The sequence below is a fragment of the Candida margitis genome (assembly GCF_024628925.1).
Source record: "Candida margitis strain CBS 14175 chromosome Unknown scaffold58, whole genome shotgun sequence".
NCBI lineage: Eukaryota > Fungi > Ascomycota > Pichiomycetes > Serinales > Debaryomycetaceae > Lodderomyces > Lodderomyces margitis.
Window position 1 is genome coordinate 15,576 of NW_026261790.1, and position 14,556 is coordinate 30,131.

A 14,556-nucleotide genomic window follows, 5' to 3' on the forward strand; every position below is an offset into this window, starting at 1 on the left:
ATGAGAATCAAGCAAAGAAAAAAAAAATTATTCACTCAGGAAGCCAGATGCAGATGCAACAATTAGTGCTCCAAGATATGATCAAAATATGACAATATGCATCAGACGACGAGGTTATTATCCATTGTCGTTATATATGAACAGGCTTTGCTCAATACGACACAACTCAATCCTAAGTCATCGAGCTTCTGAGCGACTACCGACTAATCTTTATCACAAGCTAACTCAATATGGTCAGAGTGAAGTAAAACTAGTTCCCAAGATCGAACATACAGCGTTATACTCGAGAGTTATTAATAAGGATAAACCGTTTCTGTTGAATGGGAACCCCACCTTTAAACCTTCGCAGCATAGACTCTATCAATTATTAGAGGCAAATGTGTTTCACATCATGTGTGTCATTGAATGCTTGAAACAGGGGAAGGATATTCCACAGTTGCATAATGCATTCTTCAGGCAAATCATGGTCCGGTTGAGCAAAACACAGGAACCTGTTGTTTGCGAAAAGCTAGAGTCAAAGCTTAGAATCCCACATAGTGCAGTGCTACAAATGGGTCTCGAGTGTTTTTCTTCAATTACTGCGCATATAAAGGAGCCTTATACAGAAGATGACCTTATAACATGGATAGAATCGATCAGTGCAAAGTCAGTATCCTCAAGCATGTCGCTAATTACCGAAAACACCCCAGGATTTGTCTTGTTTGATATTCTACTACGAAGTCCTACATTCAAAGAGCTGTTTCTCGTACAATATGAACTATGGACCCATAATATCAAGTTTTTAATGACGCAGATGAGAAAGGATCCGTACATAGTAAAGTCAATGTTGGATAATATGACATACTATGGTGTAATGTATGAGCCGCATTGCCTAGTTCATCTATATCAAACCACGTTGGACTTTCTCATCTCGCCAAACACGAGACAGCAAGTTAAATTGAATAGCAAGTTTTTTGATGGTCTCATTTGGGATCTTGCTGTTTATTCACTTCGATATCAAAAACTCGATCCCATAGGCATTGCTAACGCACAAGAATTGTTAATGTCCCACGTCAGGAACTCTGAAGGGGGATCTTTATCACTAAAGGGATATTTAGGTATAGCTATTGTCATGTCCAGGATTTCATATAACAAAGGAGTAGAGATATTTCAGGTCGCAGAAAAGAAATTTGCAATAGAGACAAGCTCAAAGAAAGACTTATTGTCATATTATCTAACCAAAATTCACCTTGCCAAAACACTGGCTGAAGCAGTAAACACATTCAAAATAGCAAGTAACCAATTTGACTATTCTTCGACGTTATGGCTATTCTTTATTCGAAAGTTAAAGTACCTCAACGTGATGGATGAGAAGAGGGCAAAATTGTTTTATAAGCAAATGTCCAGCTCAAAGGTGAAACTTACAAATGATATTGTTTATGAGTTGTTGCACTTCATTTGTGACTTCACTGTACTCAAAGAGATGCTCTGCTCTGTATCCAATGGCAAGCAAGGTGTTCTCAATAGTGCATTTCGTGCTAGGTACATCCAATTACTTCAGCTCCACGAGTTTAAAAAGGGAGATTTTCCCCAGCTACCTTGGGATAAACCTGAGCTAGAGGAACGTAATAGTCACAATTATGATTCTGTTGAGGACTGCATTACCTATATATACACTACATCTCCTGTCAAGCCTATTCAGCTTATTGTAACTTATCTCAGGTTTGTGTCAAAGTCGGATTCGGCCAAGTTTTTCAAGCTATATCAAGAGGAGATCCTACACAAAGACCACTTACCTAATGCCGCTTGTTTGGAACTTCTTTTGGATACAGCCAAAGGGTCCGGAGACGCCAAAGTCAGTGACAATTTGCTTGCCCCACAATTGGCAATTCGTGAATTTCAGAGAAATGTGAAAGCTACCACGAAATCTTTTGGTATTTCACCGCGTGATGGACTTTGGCAACTGTACATTTCGCTACTTGCGGAATTTGACTATGTTTCCGAACTATCTAAAATTATGAAGTGGTGGCTCGATCTCAATTTCAGACCAAAAAAGGCCACTATTCTTTTACTTTTGAACACTTTGCCAGAGGAGTTTGCGCTAAGACATATAAAGCATCATCAAGTAGCGAAGCTGAAAAAGGATTGGGATTGGCCAACAACACGAGAGTTTAAAAGGTCCAAGTGGTTGCAAAGTAAGTCGATTGTAAATAGATGAATTGGTGAGGTAACGATTGAAAAAGAAGTAGTGAATCTCTGTTTTTGCCCTGCCATCCCGGATATAAATGGATGTTGTATGAAACCCAACTGACCAATCAAAATGAGTCCCTGAATGATCCGAGAACAGAATTACACAAAAGTGCTAATTGCGGGTTCTGCTGCTACCTATCCTCCGGTAAATATAAAAATGAATGAAAATTTATGTCCCAACCCCAGAATATAGTTCTGCTTCGAAATCTAGACTCTTCAATCACACGGTCAATATTCTGTATCAAACATGTTGAGATCATTCACCAAAACTGCAATTAACGTGAAATCAACCTCCCAGTTGAGATTTTTCACTGCATCTGCTATTTCCTTCAAGGATACCAGAACCGAAACTGATGCTTTTGGTCCAATTGAAGTGCCAAATGACAAATACTATGGTGCTCAGACAGCTAGATCTAAGATGAACTTCAAAATTGGTGGCCCAGCTGCTCGTATGCCAATTCCAGTCGTTAGAGCTTTTGGTATTCAAAAGAAATCAGCCGCTCAGGTTAACGAAGCTTTGGGCCAATTGGACCCAAAGATCTCCAAAGCAATCCAACAAGCAGCTACTGAAGTTGCTGAAGGTAAATTGGATGATCATTTCCCATTGGTTGTTTTCCAAACTGGTTCCGGTACTCAGTCCAACATGAATGCCAACGAAGTCATTTCCAACAGAGCTATTGAAATTTTGGGTGGTGAGTTGGGATCTAAAAAGCCAGTCCATCCAAATGACCACTGTAACATGTCGCAATCCTCAAACGATACTTTCCCAACTGTTATGCACATTGCTGCTGTTACTGAGATCAAAGAGTCTTTGATCCCATCATTGACCAAATTGCGCGATTCATTACAAGCAAAAGCCGATGAATTCAAAGATATCATCAAAATTGGTAGAACTCATTTGCAAGATGCCACCCCTTTGACCTTGGGACAAGAGTTTTCTGGCTACACACAACAACTTACCAATGGTATCGAGAGAGTCCAAAATGCTTTACCTCATTTGTTGTACTTGGCCCAAGGTGGTACTGCTGTTGGTACTGGTCTCAACACTAAAGTTGGTTTTGACGCCAAATTTGCTGAAGCTGTTTCTGCATTGACTGGGTTTGAATTCCAAACTGCTCCAAACAAATTTGAAGCATTGGCCGCCCATGACGCTATTGTTGAAGCATCTGGTGCTCTTAACACCATTGCTGCATCATTGTTCAAGATTGCCAACGATATCAGATACTTGGGATCAGGTCCAAGATGTGGATACGGAGAATTGTCTTTACCAGAAAACGAGCCAGGTTCGTCAATCATGCCTGGTAAGGTTAACCCAACTCAAAATGAAGCTTTGACTATGGTTGCTTGTCAAGTCTTTGGTAACAATGCTGCTATCACTTTTGCTGGTGCTTCAGGACAATTTGAGTTGAATGTTTTCAAACCAGTTATGATTGCTAACTTGTTGTCTTCAATTCGCTTAGTTGCTGATGGTGCCAACTCATTTAGAGAACATTGTGTTGACGGCATTGTTGCCAACAAGGACAAGATTGAAAAGACCTTGCACGAGTCTTTGATGTTGGTTACTGCTTTGAACCCAAAGATTGGTTATGATGCTGCTTCTAAAGTTGCCAAGAATGCTCACAAGAAAGGATTGACCTTGAAGCAATCTGCCTTGGAATTGAATGCTTTGAGCAGTGAAGAGTTTGACGAATGGGTCAGACCAGAATTGATGATTGGTCCAAAGTAGAGGATATTTATTGTGTATAGAGGCAAAGTTTTTTCAAGTTTTAGCAAGTAGGTCAACCTGTAAGGCTTAGAAGTTGCTACTGGTGGCAACGTTGGCGAAGTGTACTTGGGCCTTTTGGCACTAGCGCAATAGTCGCTTTGGTCTTGTAGTGTCTGCGTACCCCAGTGCGTAACAGCCAAACAAACACAAAACGAAAGACGCACGCACAAGAGATTCTTCAAATATACAAAAACCTTAACATATCATTTGAAGGAAGGTCATCAACAACGCATGGGACTATCTTCCATTCTCCAACAGATTGAAAAAAGAGGTAAATTACCCAACAAGTCTACTTCTCAAATACCACAAAATGAAGTAAAAGAAACTAAACCAAGTGGGGGGTTTCCCAGAAGTGGCGCTAATGGCAAATCCATCGATCCTGTAGTTGCTCGATTGAAAGAGAAACGGCGACTAGAAAGAGAACAGGCCGAAGCAGCAAAGGCCAAACAAAATGGAAACAAGAGCAAAAAGTCCACTCTTTCTGTGAACCCATCAAGCAGGACAACTGCCTCGTCTGGCTCATCATCAACCCAACGGCCAAGGCAAAGCGCAAAAAAAGCAACTCAACCAGAATGGAACCTGTCGCCACCACCACCAGCCCCAGCTAAAAAGAAACTAAACTTTAGTGCCTTGATGAAGAAAGCAAATGAAATCGACAGTGAGAAACTATCTATCAAATTTCCACAAAAGAGCAAGTCTCCTGAACCAACGGCACCCAAGCCATTTTCACAGAAAAGTGCAACTATAAGTAGGAAACCTGTCACCGCGACCAAAGCCCCCAATGGTTTCAATCAACTTCATAAGAAACAGGATACTGTCAGAAGTAAACCATTACCAAATGCTAGACCCGAGCCACCTATTCGAAAAGCTTTACCAAAAGTGCCAATACCCGCAAGACAGCCAAATGCAAAAATTCAACAACGACTCAAACAAAGGCAATTTACAAACTCAAAAAGTCGTGGGTATGGTTACAACGAAGAAGAGGATGACGACGACTTGGGTGATTTTCTCGCATCCGAAGATGAAGAAGAAGGTGCTGCTGAAGATGAATATAACCGAGATGAGATCTGGGCCATGTTTAACAAGGGTAAAAAGCGCAAGTATTACGAATATAACGATTATGACGATGAAGATGACGACATGGAAGCTACGGGTGCCGATGTCTTGGAAGAAGAAATGAGATCCAGATTGGATGCAGAAAGAGAAGACCGAAGAGAAATGGAAGAGGAAAAACGAAGGGCATTGGAAAAACAACGGAAAAAAATGCGGCAATGAGACAATATCATAGAACACTTTTTACATAACTTTTACGTAACTTTTATTGTATCCTATTACATTACCAATAACAGATATCCAGAATTGATTAATGAATCCTCTATTCAATCAAAATAATGATATCAATGCTATAACTAAGGAACTCAAGAAATCACTGCTTTCATTTACAAATAGACTTCAATCAATTATCCATGATGCCAAATTTGTCAACCTCGTACAACAGGAATTGCAATTACCTTTAATAGCCAACGAACGTTGTGGACTATGGTACATTCCACCAAATGAAAGGACCGATACTTGTTATTTCAAGTCAACTGATGGCCATACCAATGTTTGGTCATTTTCATTACGACGATTGAATTTACATCTTTTGCCAATAATAAACGACAAGCAAGGAATCATTATTGTTGACTCAACCAGACGCGGTAAGCCCATGCCTGATGCTTTATTGAAAACGATACCTATATGGTGTGCTGTTGTGAATACTATTTTTTTTGGCGAGTCGCAAGATGGTTGGTTACGTACACCGTCGATTGTACCACGAAGTGAACACAACTCTATTGAGAAACTAATACCAGAGTTTGTCAAGAGTGTCAGGGAGTTAAACTTGTTTGGTAGATATACTCATAAACTAAATAAGCCTTTGATTCCGAGGTTTTTCTACCCCGGTTGTGCTAGTGAGGAATTGGATGACAATGTGTTTAACATTTGTTGTGTGTCAGTTTCAAAACAAGTCCCTATTCATAAAACAATAACTACTAGAGGCTCAAATGGAGATATGATTAGTTTTGACTATGTTCAAGGATCAGCTGATGACCATGAATTGTGGGTCCCCAAGGCACTACCCGAATTTGATGCTAATTACTTTTGGCAAGTCAAAAACAATTTAATTGACCCTTCAACGGGATATATACCATCATGGCGAGGAGATGATGAATTGGTGAAAATTATACAGGGTATGAATAAGAGTGATGCATCGCTGGATTTGATGGTGCAAGCAGTTGGCGAAACCGAGATTTATTTTGGTTGTGTAAATCATGTTATCTCTTTTGACCAACTTCCATTTAATACAGTTATATTACACGACAATGTGACAGTTCTTGACAAGAATGACAAGTCTACTAAACAAGTACTTCAATACCAAATCCCAAATAATAAAAAGGGGTCAAATATGTTGCGTTCATTGATGCCAGAGATTATCGCAAAGATTGATTTACAGTCACCAATCTCAATCTTGTGTGGCACTGGTAAGGATCTAAGTGTCGGTTTAGTCTTGATCCTTCTTTGTTTAAACTTTAACCTTGATTGGAAGAAGATTGATGATCCACCACCAATTACCAAGACATTGATTAAACAACATCTAGGTAAATTATCCAATTTATACAAGGTTAATCCCCAAAGAAGTACATTACAAAGCATCAATAGTTATTTATTTTCTCAAAATACATAGACACTGCGAAAACAGGTAACACATTTCTAACTTTTGGCACTATTGTAGAAAACGGTGAAATTTTGCTTGATACCATTATGATACTGGTTCCAAGCATCAAATACACCCAAATTATCGAACTCCGATTGTAATGCTTCAAACACGGTATTAATCTTTTTCGATAATCTAATTATTGACTTGATTCGCTCTTGATGATTTTCAGTTTCTTGCGATGATGCTTTAGCTGATAATTTCTTGTTCAATTGAACATTCAACCCATTGATTAAATTATCCGTCAACTCTTGATTTGAACTTTTGATCAATTCCTTAAACTGTGATTCATGCAAATCAAGGAAATTCAACAAGTTCAAACATGCTAGAACGATTATATCTGATTGATCATCAATTAGTCCCTTCTCAATTATATTCTGAGCAATTAATTGCACATTGATGTTATACTTGTCAAGTGTTGTTTCATCAATGGCCAAGATTGAATAAATAAATTCATAGCACAATTTTCTAATCTCCAAACCTTGATCAAGAACATATTTATATGGACCCATAGTAATGATCTTCTTGAATGCCTTTTCTGCTGTAAGCTGCTTATATAATTGAGGTAAAATCAAATCGTTCAAAAGTGGTAGAATGATATTTGGTTTACTGTGAATACCAGTTAGTAAATTACCAACAACAATTTGTCTAATATCAACATCAACGATGTCGAGCCAGTTGATTGATGCCGTTACTAAGTAAGTTAATAATCTATCACTGGTGTTTGACAGCTCAAGGCCACTGATTAAAGACTTGGAAACTACCAAGACAAGATAAATCTTTCTCTGATTTGATTGTCCCTCAACAGCTTGTCTAATCTCGGCTTCATTGATGGAAAATGCAATTGAACCAAGCAACTCACCCGATTTTCTCAATTCAGGGATCAAATCATGATTATAATCAACCTGCAAGGCAAAGACAGTTTGCCAAATTTGCAATTTTTGTATGTCATCACATTGATCAATAAGCACCTTTAATGAATCAATCAACGACCCCCGTATTGACGACAGAGCTTCTTGCTTATATGCATCAAGTATGCGAGGTATTGCAGTGGCAGTATCATTCTCCGCAACTAACCCTAATGCAGTTGATGCTGCTTGCACATTTGCATCATTGGTAAAGTTGGGCTTTTGCAAAAGTTCAATCAAAGAATTAACCAGTAAATCAGGCACTTCAGTTTGTGAAAAGGCTAAAAATAAAATCACAAAGGCAAATTTGGCACTATTGATATCGCCAGTGTAGTAATTGCGGAATTCATTCAGCCTTGCACTAATCAATTCATCCCTAGTTTCATTATCAACACAAACAGCCAAGATCTTGGGCGTTATTGGAACATTAGCAGATAAATTCTGCTCCAATTGGGAATAAACAAATTTATCCAACTGGCATGCAGCTTTAACCAACTGGAAAAACACCTCGTCATCGCCAGTAATCTTTTTATCATTAACCAACTGTATCAATATTTGCACCAATTGAGTACGGTACTCATCATCGCGAATGATTTCATTTGACAAGTGGTTAAAAATCAGGAAAATGTACTGATAGTTTAAAGGACTGGTGACACGAAGTAACTGCAACAAATTGGAAATTATGTCGTCGTATTTTCTTGCAGGTAATTGATGAACAATTTGGTCTAGTAACGTTAATGTAGCTAATGAAGTTGCTTCATTGCTTGAAAGGATGTAGTTGGTCAATTTGTCGATAATAAACAAGGAGTAATCTTGAGGTATTGGCTTCAAATGGTACAAGTTTTTAAGCACATCAATAGTCACTTTACTTGTTCCTTCGTAACCAATTGACGTTTTGAAAACATCCAATATTCTGTCATCCGATGAAACCAAATTATTTGCCAATGCTTCACCAAGACACGAAATGGCAAGGCGTACCAAATCACTAGGGTATTGTTTACTATTCACCACTTTATCCATTAATGAACTCAATATGTTGTCAATGTTTGGTATCTTTGACGCATCCTTGTGTTTGAAAAGTATACTGAGACCTCTTAGAGTTTCCAAAATCAAATTAAAGGACTTGTCTTCAAGATTGGTTGCAAGATCTTTCGAGACACGTTCAATTGCATTGGCATTTAAATTATTGTGGAACTTCAAGACACTGGAGTAGAATTGCAAATAGTCTAACGATCCCGAGGAGATTACATTTCTCTGGCTCAATATGTCAAAAGTGGCTTCAATCAATGGTAAATTGTCAAATCGATTTAAACTCTCAACAATACGAAGAAATAACGGCAACTGTTCTTCCTTGACATCTTCTAAACGATCACGCAATATCAGGCCAATACTTTGCACATTCTGTGAGTCTCGTGGTGATGTAGCCTGCACGATTGCAATGCACGATTTAGCCGCTTCAATAACAACCTGATCGTTTGAATCTCTAAGTGGTAATATCGGCAATACTTGTCTCGACAATATTTCCAAAGTGTCAGGGAAACTGGCAAGTAAGGAACGAATTAATATGGTAGCTTTAGCTCTCAACTTCCACGAATTGTCGTAATCCAGATCATCGCCAGCTTCGATTTCATCGTCACTAAAATCAATCTCATCGTAACCATCGGAATCAATGTCTTCGTCACTATCATCATGCAATGGATTATATTTGAGATACTTGGTGATTATAGCAAGAACTTCACCTTTGAATGTTGTAGATAAAAAGTTTTGTTTCTCCAAGTCAATTAATGTAGTAAATGCCTCCTCTTTTAAAGCATTCAGCTGTTCAAGAAGATCATAATCCAAGTCCTCGTTATCATTACCGGTAGCGGACGACTCTATTTCTAATTTCACTGTCTCATAAATCTGATCAATCTTGTCTGGTTTAAGACCTCTTTTCAAAATGACTGAATATAATTGATACAAAACAAAGTGTTTGTTGTTTAATTTCGATTGTTGAACCTGGTTCAATATCTCATCAACTAATCGATCAATGGCAACCGCTGATCGAATCAAAATGGTAACTCCTTCGAGTCCAACTATTGCCTTTTTACCAATAATTCCCAGCTCTTTGAACCCCACATTGATGAAGTATTTCCCCAATTTTACCAACTCTTCTTGTGAAAGTACGTATCCCAATTCGTTAATCAAATCAATCAATAGCTCGATATTATCAATTGTAGTATCATTGTCCAAAATCAATGGGATAAGAAAATTAGTTATCGATTCTGATAATTCTCGATCATATTTATAATTTGACATTGACAATTTATCGGAAACAAAATCAGACTTGGCTCTTGAATTGGATTGAGCAAATAACGACCGCAAAGCCATGTTGGGAATTGAAATTGTAAAGCTTCTAAAATTGGTTGTTGTTCTTGACGAAGACGTATCCTTATTGTTACTTTCTTGCACCAAGGCAAACAATTTCTTGATCAATTTAACAATGGAGTCATCGTTCAAGTACCTAACCATTGGCTCGAATGATTTCACTGCTTGGTTTTGAACATCGGGGTTGGGGTCGTTCAACATTTTCAAAAGAATGGGGATCAAATTGTTTAATGATTGATTGATGGCGCTTCTGCTGGTGGTTACAGTCTCATCAGTAAGGAATTTACGTAGATCCTCCAATGCCATAAACCTAATGTCTGGATCAACGTCAATGGCTCTATCCTCTAGTACGCGAAAGTCTATATCTGGCATTTGTTGTGATTGAAGAGCAATAGCAATAGAGTGTGGTGTGTATTATTCTATTTTCGAGTTAAAATGGTTTTTGTTGGTTTTCGTTCTCACCCCCAAATAAAATTTGGCAACTACAAATTCTCTTGATAGAGACACATTGCAGGGTTGGCATTAAATGGAAGGTACACAACGTAACTACACATATATAGCTGTATAGCAGTACTCATACTTCAACTTCATTTATAATCAAATTAGATACATCACTTGTGTCACTGGGAGATTCTGATTTGGTTGATTTCTTCTTGTGTTTCTTGTCCTTGGTATCTTTCTTGTCCTTGGTAACTTTCTTTTCATTTTTATCTTTCTTCTTCTTCTTGTCCTTCTTGTCTTTCATCTTGTTCGCCGCGACTTCTTCTTTCTCTCTAACTTCAACTTCTTCCTCCTTAAAAGAATCTGATTTCTCGTTATGCGTTGCTACCTCACCCTCATCATCATCGTGTCCCTTAACTTGTACTTTATCATCGATTAATGAATCTAGTATAGCTTTACATCTCACCACATACTCCAAATTCAATTCTTCTTGATTGGATTCCTGTTCCTGTTCTTGTTTCAGTTCCTCCTTTACCTCCTTTTCTTGTTTCAGTCCCTCTTTTTCCCCCTCGTCCTCGTCCTCTTTTTCTTCCTTATCACCACCATTCAACAACTTTTGTTCAATTGTCCTTTCCATTTCTTCATATTCAACATTCCACTTCTCAATCACTTGTTTCAACTCTTCAACTAATCGGTCCCTTGAACCACCTTGCAAGGTAGACAAGTACAATATCAATTCGTGTTCATATTCCATAGGTATATCTTTCAAATTCTTCAATATCCAATTCTGTTTCAGTTTATTAAACTTCCAATTTGATTTATCATTGGCAAATTGTTTTAAATAAGTTAGTTGATCTTTAACTGGTGGTGGTTTTCTTTCGTTTTTAGGCAACTTTATTCTCTTTGGTGGTTTTTTGTTTGCATCGCTCTTTGTTGTTGATGATGAAGTGCCTAGAGCTTCTTGTAATTTACGTTTATTACTAACTTTCTTCAATTGATTTTTGGTTAAATCAGCAGTATCGATTCTTCTTGTTTCTAGCAAGTCATTTTCATCTTCTTCTTCTGGTTTGCTTTTTTGGACACTAAGACCGGCTCTTTTCCAAGCTGGGATAGAACTCATTGTGTGGAGGGAGTATGAGTTGCTTGTATACTATTTAATGGAGTATGATATATTATTTGGAGAAGAGAGATGGGATTTCATTTTGATGCGCATCTCTCGTTTATAACTACAGAGAGAAAGAGAGAAAAATTTATTTTTCATCATACTCTTCTTCTTTCTCTACCACCATCTGTCCCATGTGTATTACTCTCTACATAGGTTGTTAATACATATACATTTATACATATATATATACATATATATAATCAAGATACTACCACCGTTGTTAACAGTGTGTGTGTGTCTGTTAATTGTAGATTCCCAAAACAAAAGATTGGGGGCAAAGATAGACATTCAACAAAACAATAGAGGGGGCATTTATCATAATTAAATTCCAACCTTTAGGATGTCATTAAGAGACTCTTTGCTAGATTGAAATATAAATACATGGTTTGAGTCTGTTACGAGAAAACTTTTAGTTCCACTTGTAATAGATATAAGGATTGTATACATTTTCTTTATAAAAATTACCCTCTATTTTTAACTGTCCTTTGCTTTGCTTTGCTTTGCTTTGCTTCTTTCATTCCCTCACTTCTTCTCCTTCTCCTCGGTACTAGTTTGCCCATTGGTCTCTTCTTTCTTGTTCTTTTCTCGTTCTTCTTTCCAATTATTGAATTTAGTTGTTAAGTCATCAGCAATTTCCTTTGCCGTAGCATCTTTATCATTAGTCGTTTGCATCTTGTGCATCATGTTTCCAATATATGACATGGTTGATTGAATGTATTCATTCATTTGAGGATTTTCATTGTTGGGGTTTAATATCTTTTTGGCGACGTCTTGAATCTGGTTTAAATCTTGTTGATCTAATTCACTGTGGGCGGCTCCATTGTTGTTGTTGTTATTGTTGCTATTCTGGTTATTCTCGGCGGTAGTGTTGGTTGATTCATTTGCAGGTTTATTGGTATTTTGTGAACTCATTTTTAGTGGGTCTGTGAATATGTTATATGGCACTTCAGGTGAGGTTCTAAGTTTGTGGTGGTAAATTGAAAACACAACTAGATAAATATGATTCTTTTTATATGGCGTGGTCTCTGATGTACAAGTTGTATTGCTCGGTTATTGAGGGTGTAAGAGATTGTGCAATATGTAATATGCACCTCCTTATTGACTTTCCATTTTAGGCAATTCTTTTTTTTTTACATTGTTTCTAAAGTTGTGATCATTAAAACAGCATACCACTTGGCCAACTAACTCCTACTCTCATAACCATGCTTTGCAAAAGGTCCAAGAGGAAGTCGAATACGTCACTATTTGGTTCTACAAGTGCAAAAAAGAAAATACAGCAGATGATAATTCAATAAACATACCCATATACAAATAATATAGTCACCTCCCTCTTTATAGTAAGTTGTTCAATCACTTCTTTTCAGAATTGCCACTACTCTTACCTTCAAGTTTTCCCAACCCTCCTTTAACCAAATCTTCTTTTTCCTTGTCGGACAATTTTTCAAATTTGCCATAAGCTTCAGCAGCTTGAGCTTTTAAATCTTGCTCATTGCTACCGCCTTCACCTTGTGATGCTTGCAATTTCTTGGCAATGTCGCCCAATTGACCGAATTCTTTGTTGTCTTGCTTGTCTGAACTCATTGTTGGTTGTGGATGAAAGTAGTAAACGTGTATCCCTTTTTTTTTGTAATTGATGAAGAAGGAGAAAGTAAGGCTGACTGGGTGAAAGATTTTTTAAGGTTTGCGCTTTTTATTAATTTTTTTTTTTTGTCTTCGGCATTGAACTTTGCGAGGATGCTACAGCATTGTACATATATCAATGCATCGACTACTAAAATACAGACCACTAACAAAAACCAAGCAAATGCCCTTAAACCTACGATCTCATTCTTCTTCTTCTTCTTCTTCTTCTCCCCCAAAGATAATAATTGCCGATTGGGACGAAACCCTAACCACCAAAGATACAATCCAGTACTTGGCTCAAGTTCCTTACATCAACAACTCCAAACTACAGCCCCCATTCAGCCACTATACTCAAATATACATGTCCAATTACGAAGCTTACAAATCGCAATTTGGCCCATGTGTAACCTTAGATGATCACGTACGGTTTCAACAAGGTATGCTTCCAATTGAAATGAGTTCAGTCACTGCTCTTGAACACGATGGCATTTTTCGTGGTTTAACCAAGGACCAGATACGTAATCAAGCTGCTGGGCATGTTGAGTTGCGGCCTGGTGCTGTTGATTTTTTGCAACGGTGTTTGGTGTTGGACAAACAAGTGGTTATTTTGAGTGTTAATTGGACGAGTTTGATTATTGAAGAAGTATTGAAGCGTAATGGGATTGACAATGATAGGGGAGTGAATGGGAGTAAAATCAAGATCATTACTAATGAATTTGAATTCAAGAATGAAGAAGAGCTGCTGTTGGTGGATGAGCAAGTGAGTGGCTCTAAGCTTACTCCTACCAGCACCACCACTGGGTTCTGGTTGCCAAGTCCCGCAATTAGAACGTCTCTGGACAAGTTAACCTATATCCATCAACACCACTCACCTAATGGAGATGAGGTAATGTATATTGGCGATAGTTTGACTGATTTATTACCCAGTTTGAATGTATCTTTGCCTTGTGCTATCAAAGATACCAAATTGGATCAAGTATTGACACAATTGGAGGTTGATCATTTCAGTGGCTCGTGGTTTGATTTAATAAAGTTGATTGAATGAGGATTTAATAGAGGTTGTTGGATTTTATAGATTTTTTCGAACCCTACTTTGCTCTTGTAGTTTTATTAATGAATGATGACTTAAATATATTAATACAACTATAACATAAATAAATTTTCTATTTTAGGGGCAATCGCTAACCAATAGTTTTACAATTGAACACCTCTTGAAGCAACATTTACCATTAAGTAAAAAAAGCTTCGTCCATTCCCACCATTTTCGGTAAAAGTGAACATCATCCCACATGCTCTAATCCAA

The 14,556-nt window shown here is 37.7% G+C and overlaps 8 protein-coding genes across 8 annotated transcripts; 5 read left to right on the top strand and 3 right to left on the bottom strand. All coding sequences in view use genetic code 12, as the record gives it.

The window, feature by feature from the left end:
- Window positions 1-88: 88 nt before the first annotated feature.
- Window positions 89-2,197, top strand: CANMA_001876 (uncharacterized protein; the record flags this gene model as incomplete). Its single annotated transcript, XM_051813884.1, has 1 exon — window positions 89-2,197. One exon carries the CDS (start codon window positions 89-91, stop codon window positions 2,195-2,197), a length of 2,109 nt encoding a protein of 702 aa, XP_051672498.1.
- Window positions 2,198-2,476: 279 nt separating this feature from the next.
- On the top strand, window positions 2,477-3,955 carry FUM12 (Fum12p; the record flags this gene model as incomplete). Its single annotated transcript, XM_051813885.1, has 1 exon — window positions 2,477-3,955. The coding sequence occupies one exon, from the start codon at window positions 2,477-2,479 to the stop codon at window positions 3,953-3,955; it is 1,479 nt and encodes a 492-aa protein (XP_051672499.1).
- A 270-nt stretch (window positions 3,956-4,225) lies between these two features.
- Window positions 4,226-5,269, top strand: CANMA_001878 (uncharacterized protein; the record flags this gene model as incomplete). Its single annotated transcript, XM_051813887.1, has 1 exon — window positions 4,226-5,269. The coding sequence occupies one exon, from the start codon at window positions 4,226-4,228 to the stop codon at window positions 5,267-5,269; it is 1,044 nt and encodes a 347-aa protein (XP_051672500.1).
- A 91-nt stretch (window positions 5,270-5,360) lies between these two features.
- Window positions 5,361-6,719, top strand: RIT1 (tRNA A64-2'-O-ribosylphosphate transferase; the record flags this gene model as incomplete). Its single annotated transcript, XM_051813888.1, has 1 exon — window positions 5,361-6,719. The coding sequence occupies one exon, from the start codon at window positions 5,361-5,363 to the stop codon at window positions 6,717-6,719; it is 1,359 nt and encodes a 452-aa protein (XP_051672501.1).
- Window positions 6,720-6,745: 26 nt separating this feature from the next.
- On the bottom strand, window positions 6,746-10,396 carry TIP120 (Tip120p; the record flags this gene model as incomplete). Its single annotated transcript, XM_051813889.1, has 1 exon — window positions 6,746-10,396. The coding sequence occupies one exon, from the start codon at window positions 10,394-10,396 to the stop codon at window positions 6,746-6,748; it is 3,651 nt and encodes a 1,216-aa protein (XP_051672502.1).
- Window positions 10,397-10,598: 202 nt separating this feature from the next.
- CANMA_001881 (uncharacterized protein) lies at window positions 10,599-11,585 on the bottom strand (the record flags this gene model as incomplete). The annotated part of the gene is made up of 1 exon (XM_051813890.1): window positions 10,599-11,585. One exon carries the CDS (start codon window positions 11,583-11,585, stop codon window positions 10,599-10,601), a length of 987 nt encoding a protein of 328 aa, XP_051672503.1.
- A 567-nt stretch (window positions 11,586-12,152) lies between these two features.
- CANMA_001882 (uncharacterized protein) lies at window positions 12,153-13,211 on the bottom strand (the record flags this gene model as incomplete). The annotated part of the gene is made up of 2 exons (XM_051813891.1): window positions 12,153-12,655; window positions 13,013-13,211. 2 exons carry the CDS (start codon window positions 13,209-13,211, stop codon window positions 12,153-12,155), a joined length of 702 nt encoding a protein of 233 aa, XP_051672504.1.
- Window positions 13,212-13,434: 223 nt separating this feature from the next.
- On the top strand, window positions 13,435-14,298 carry CANMA_001883 (uncharacterized protein; the record flags this gene model as incomplete). The annotated part of the gene is made up of 1 exon (XM_051813892.1): window positions 13,435-14,298. The coding sequence occupies one exon, from the start codon at window positions 13,435-13,437 to the stop codon at window positions 14,296-14,298; it is 864 nt and encodes a 287-aa protein (XP_051672505.1).
- Window positions 14,299-14,556: the final 258 nt, after the last annotated feature.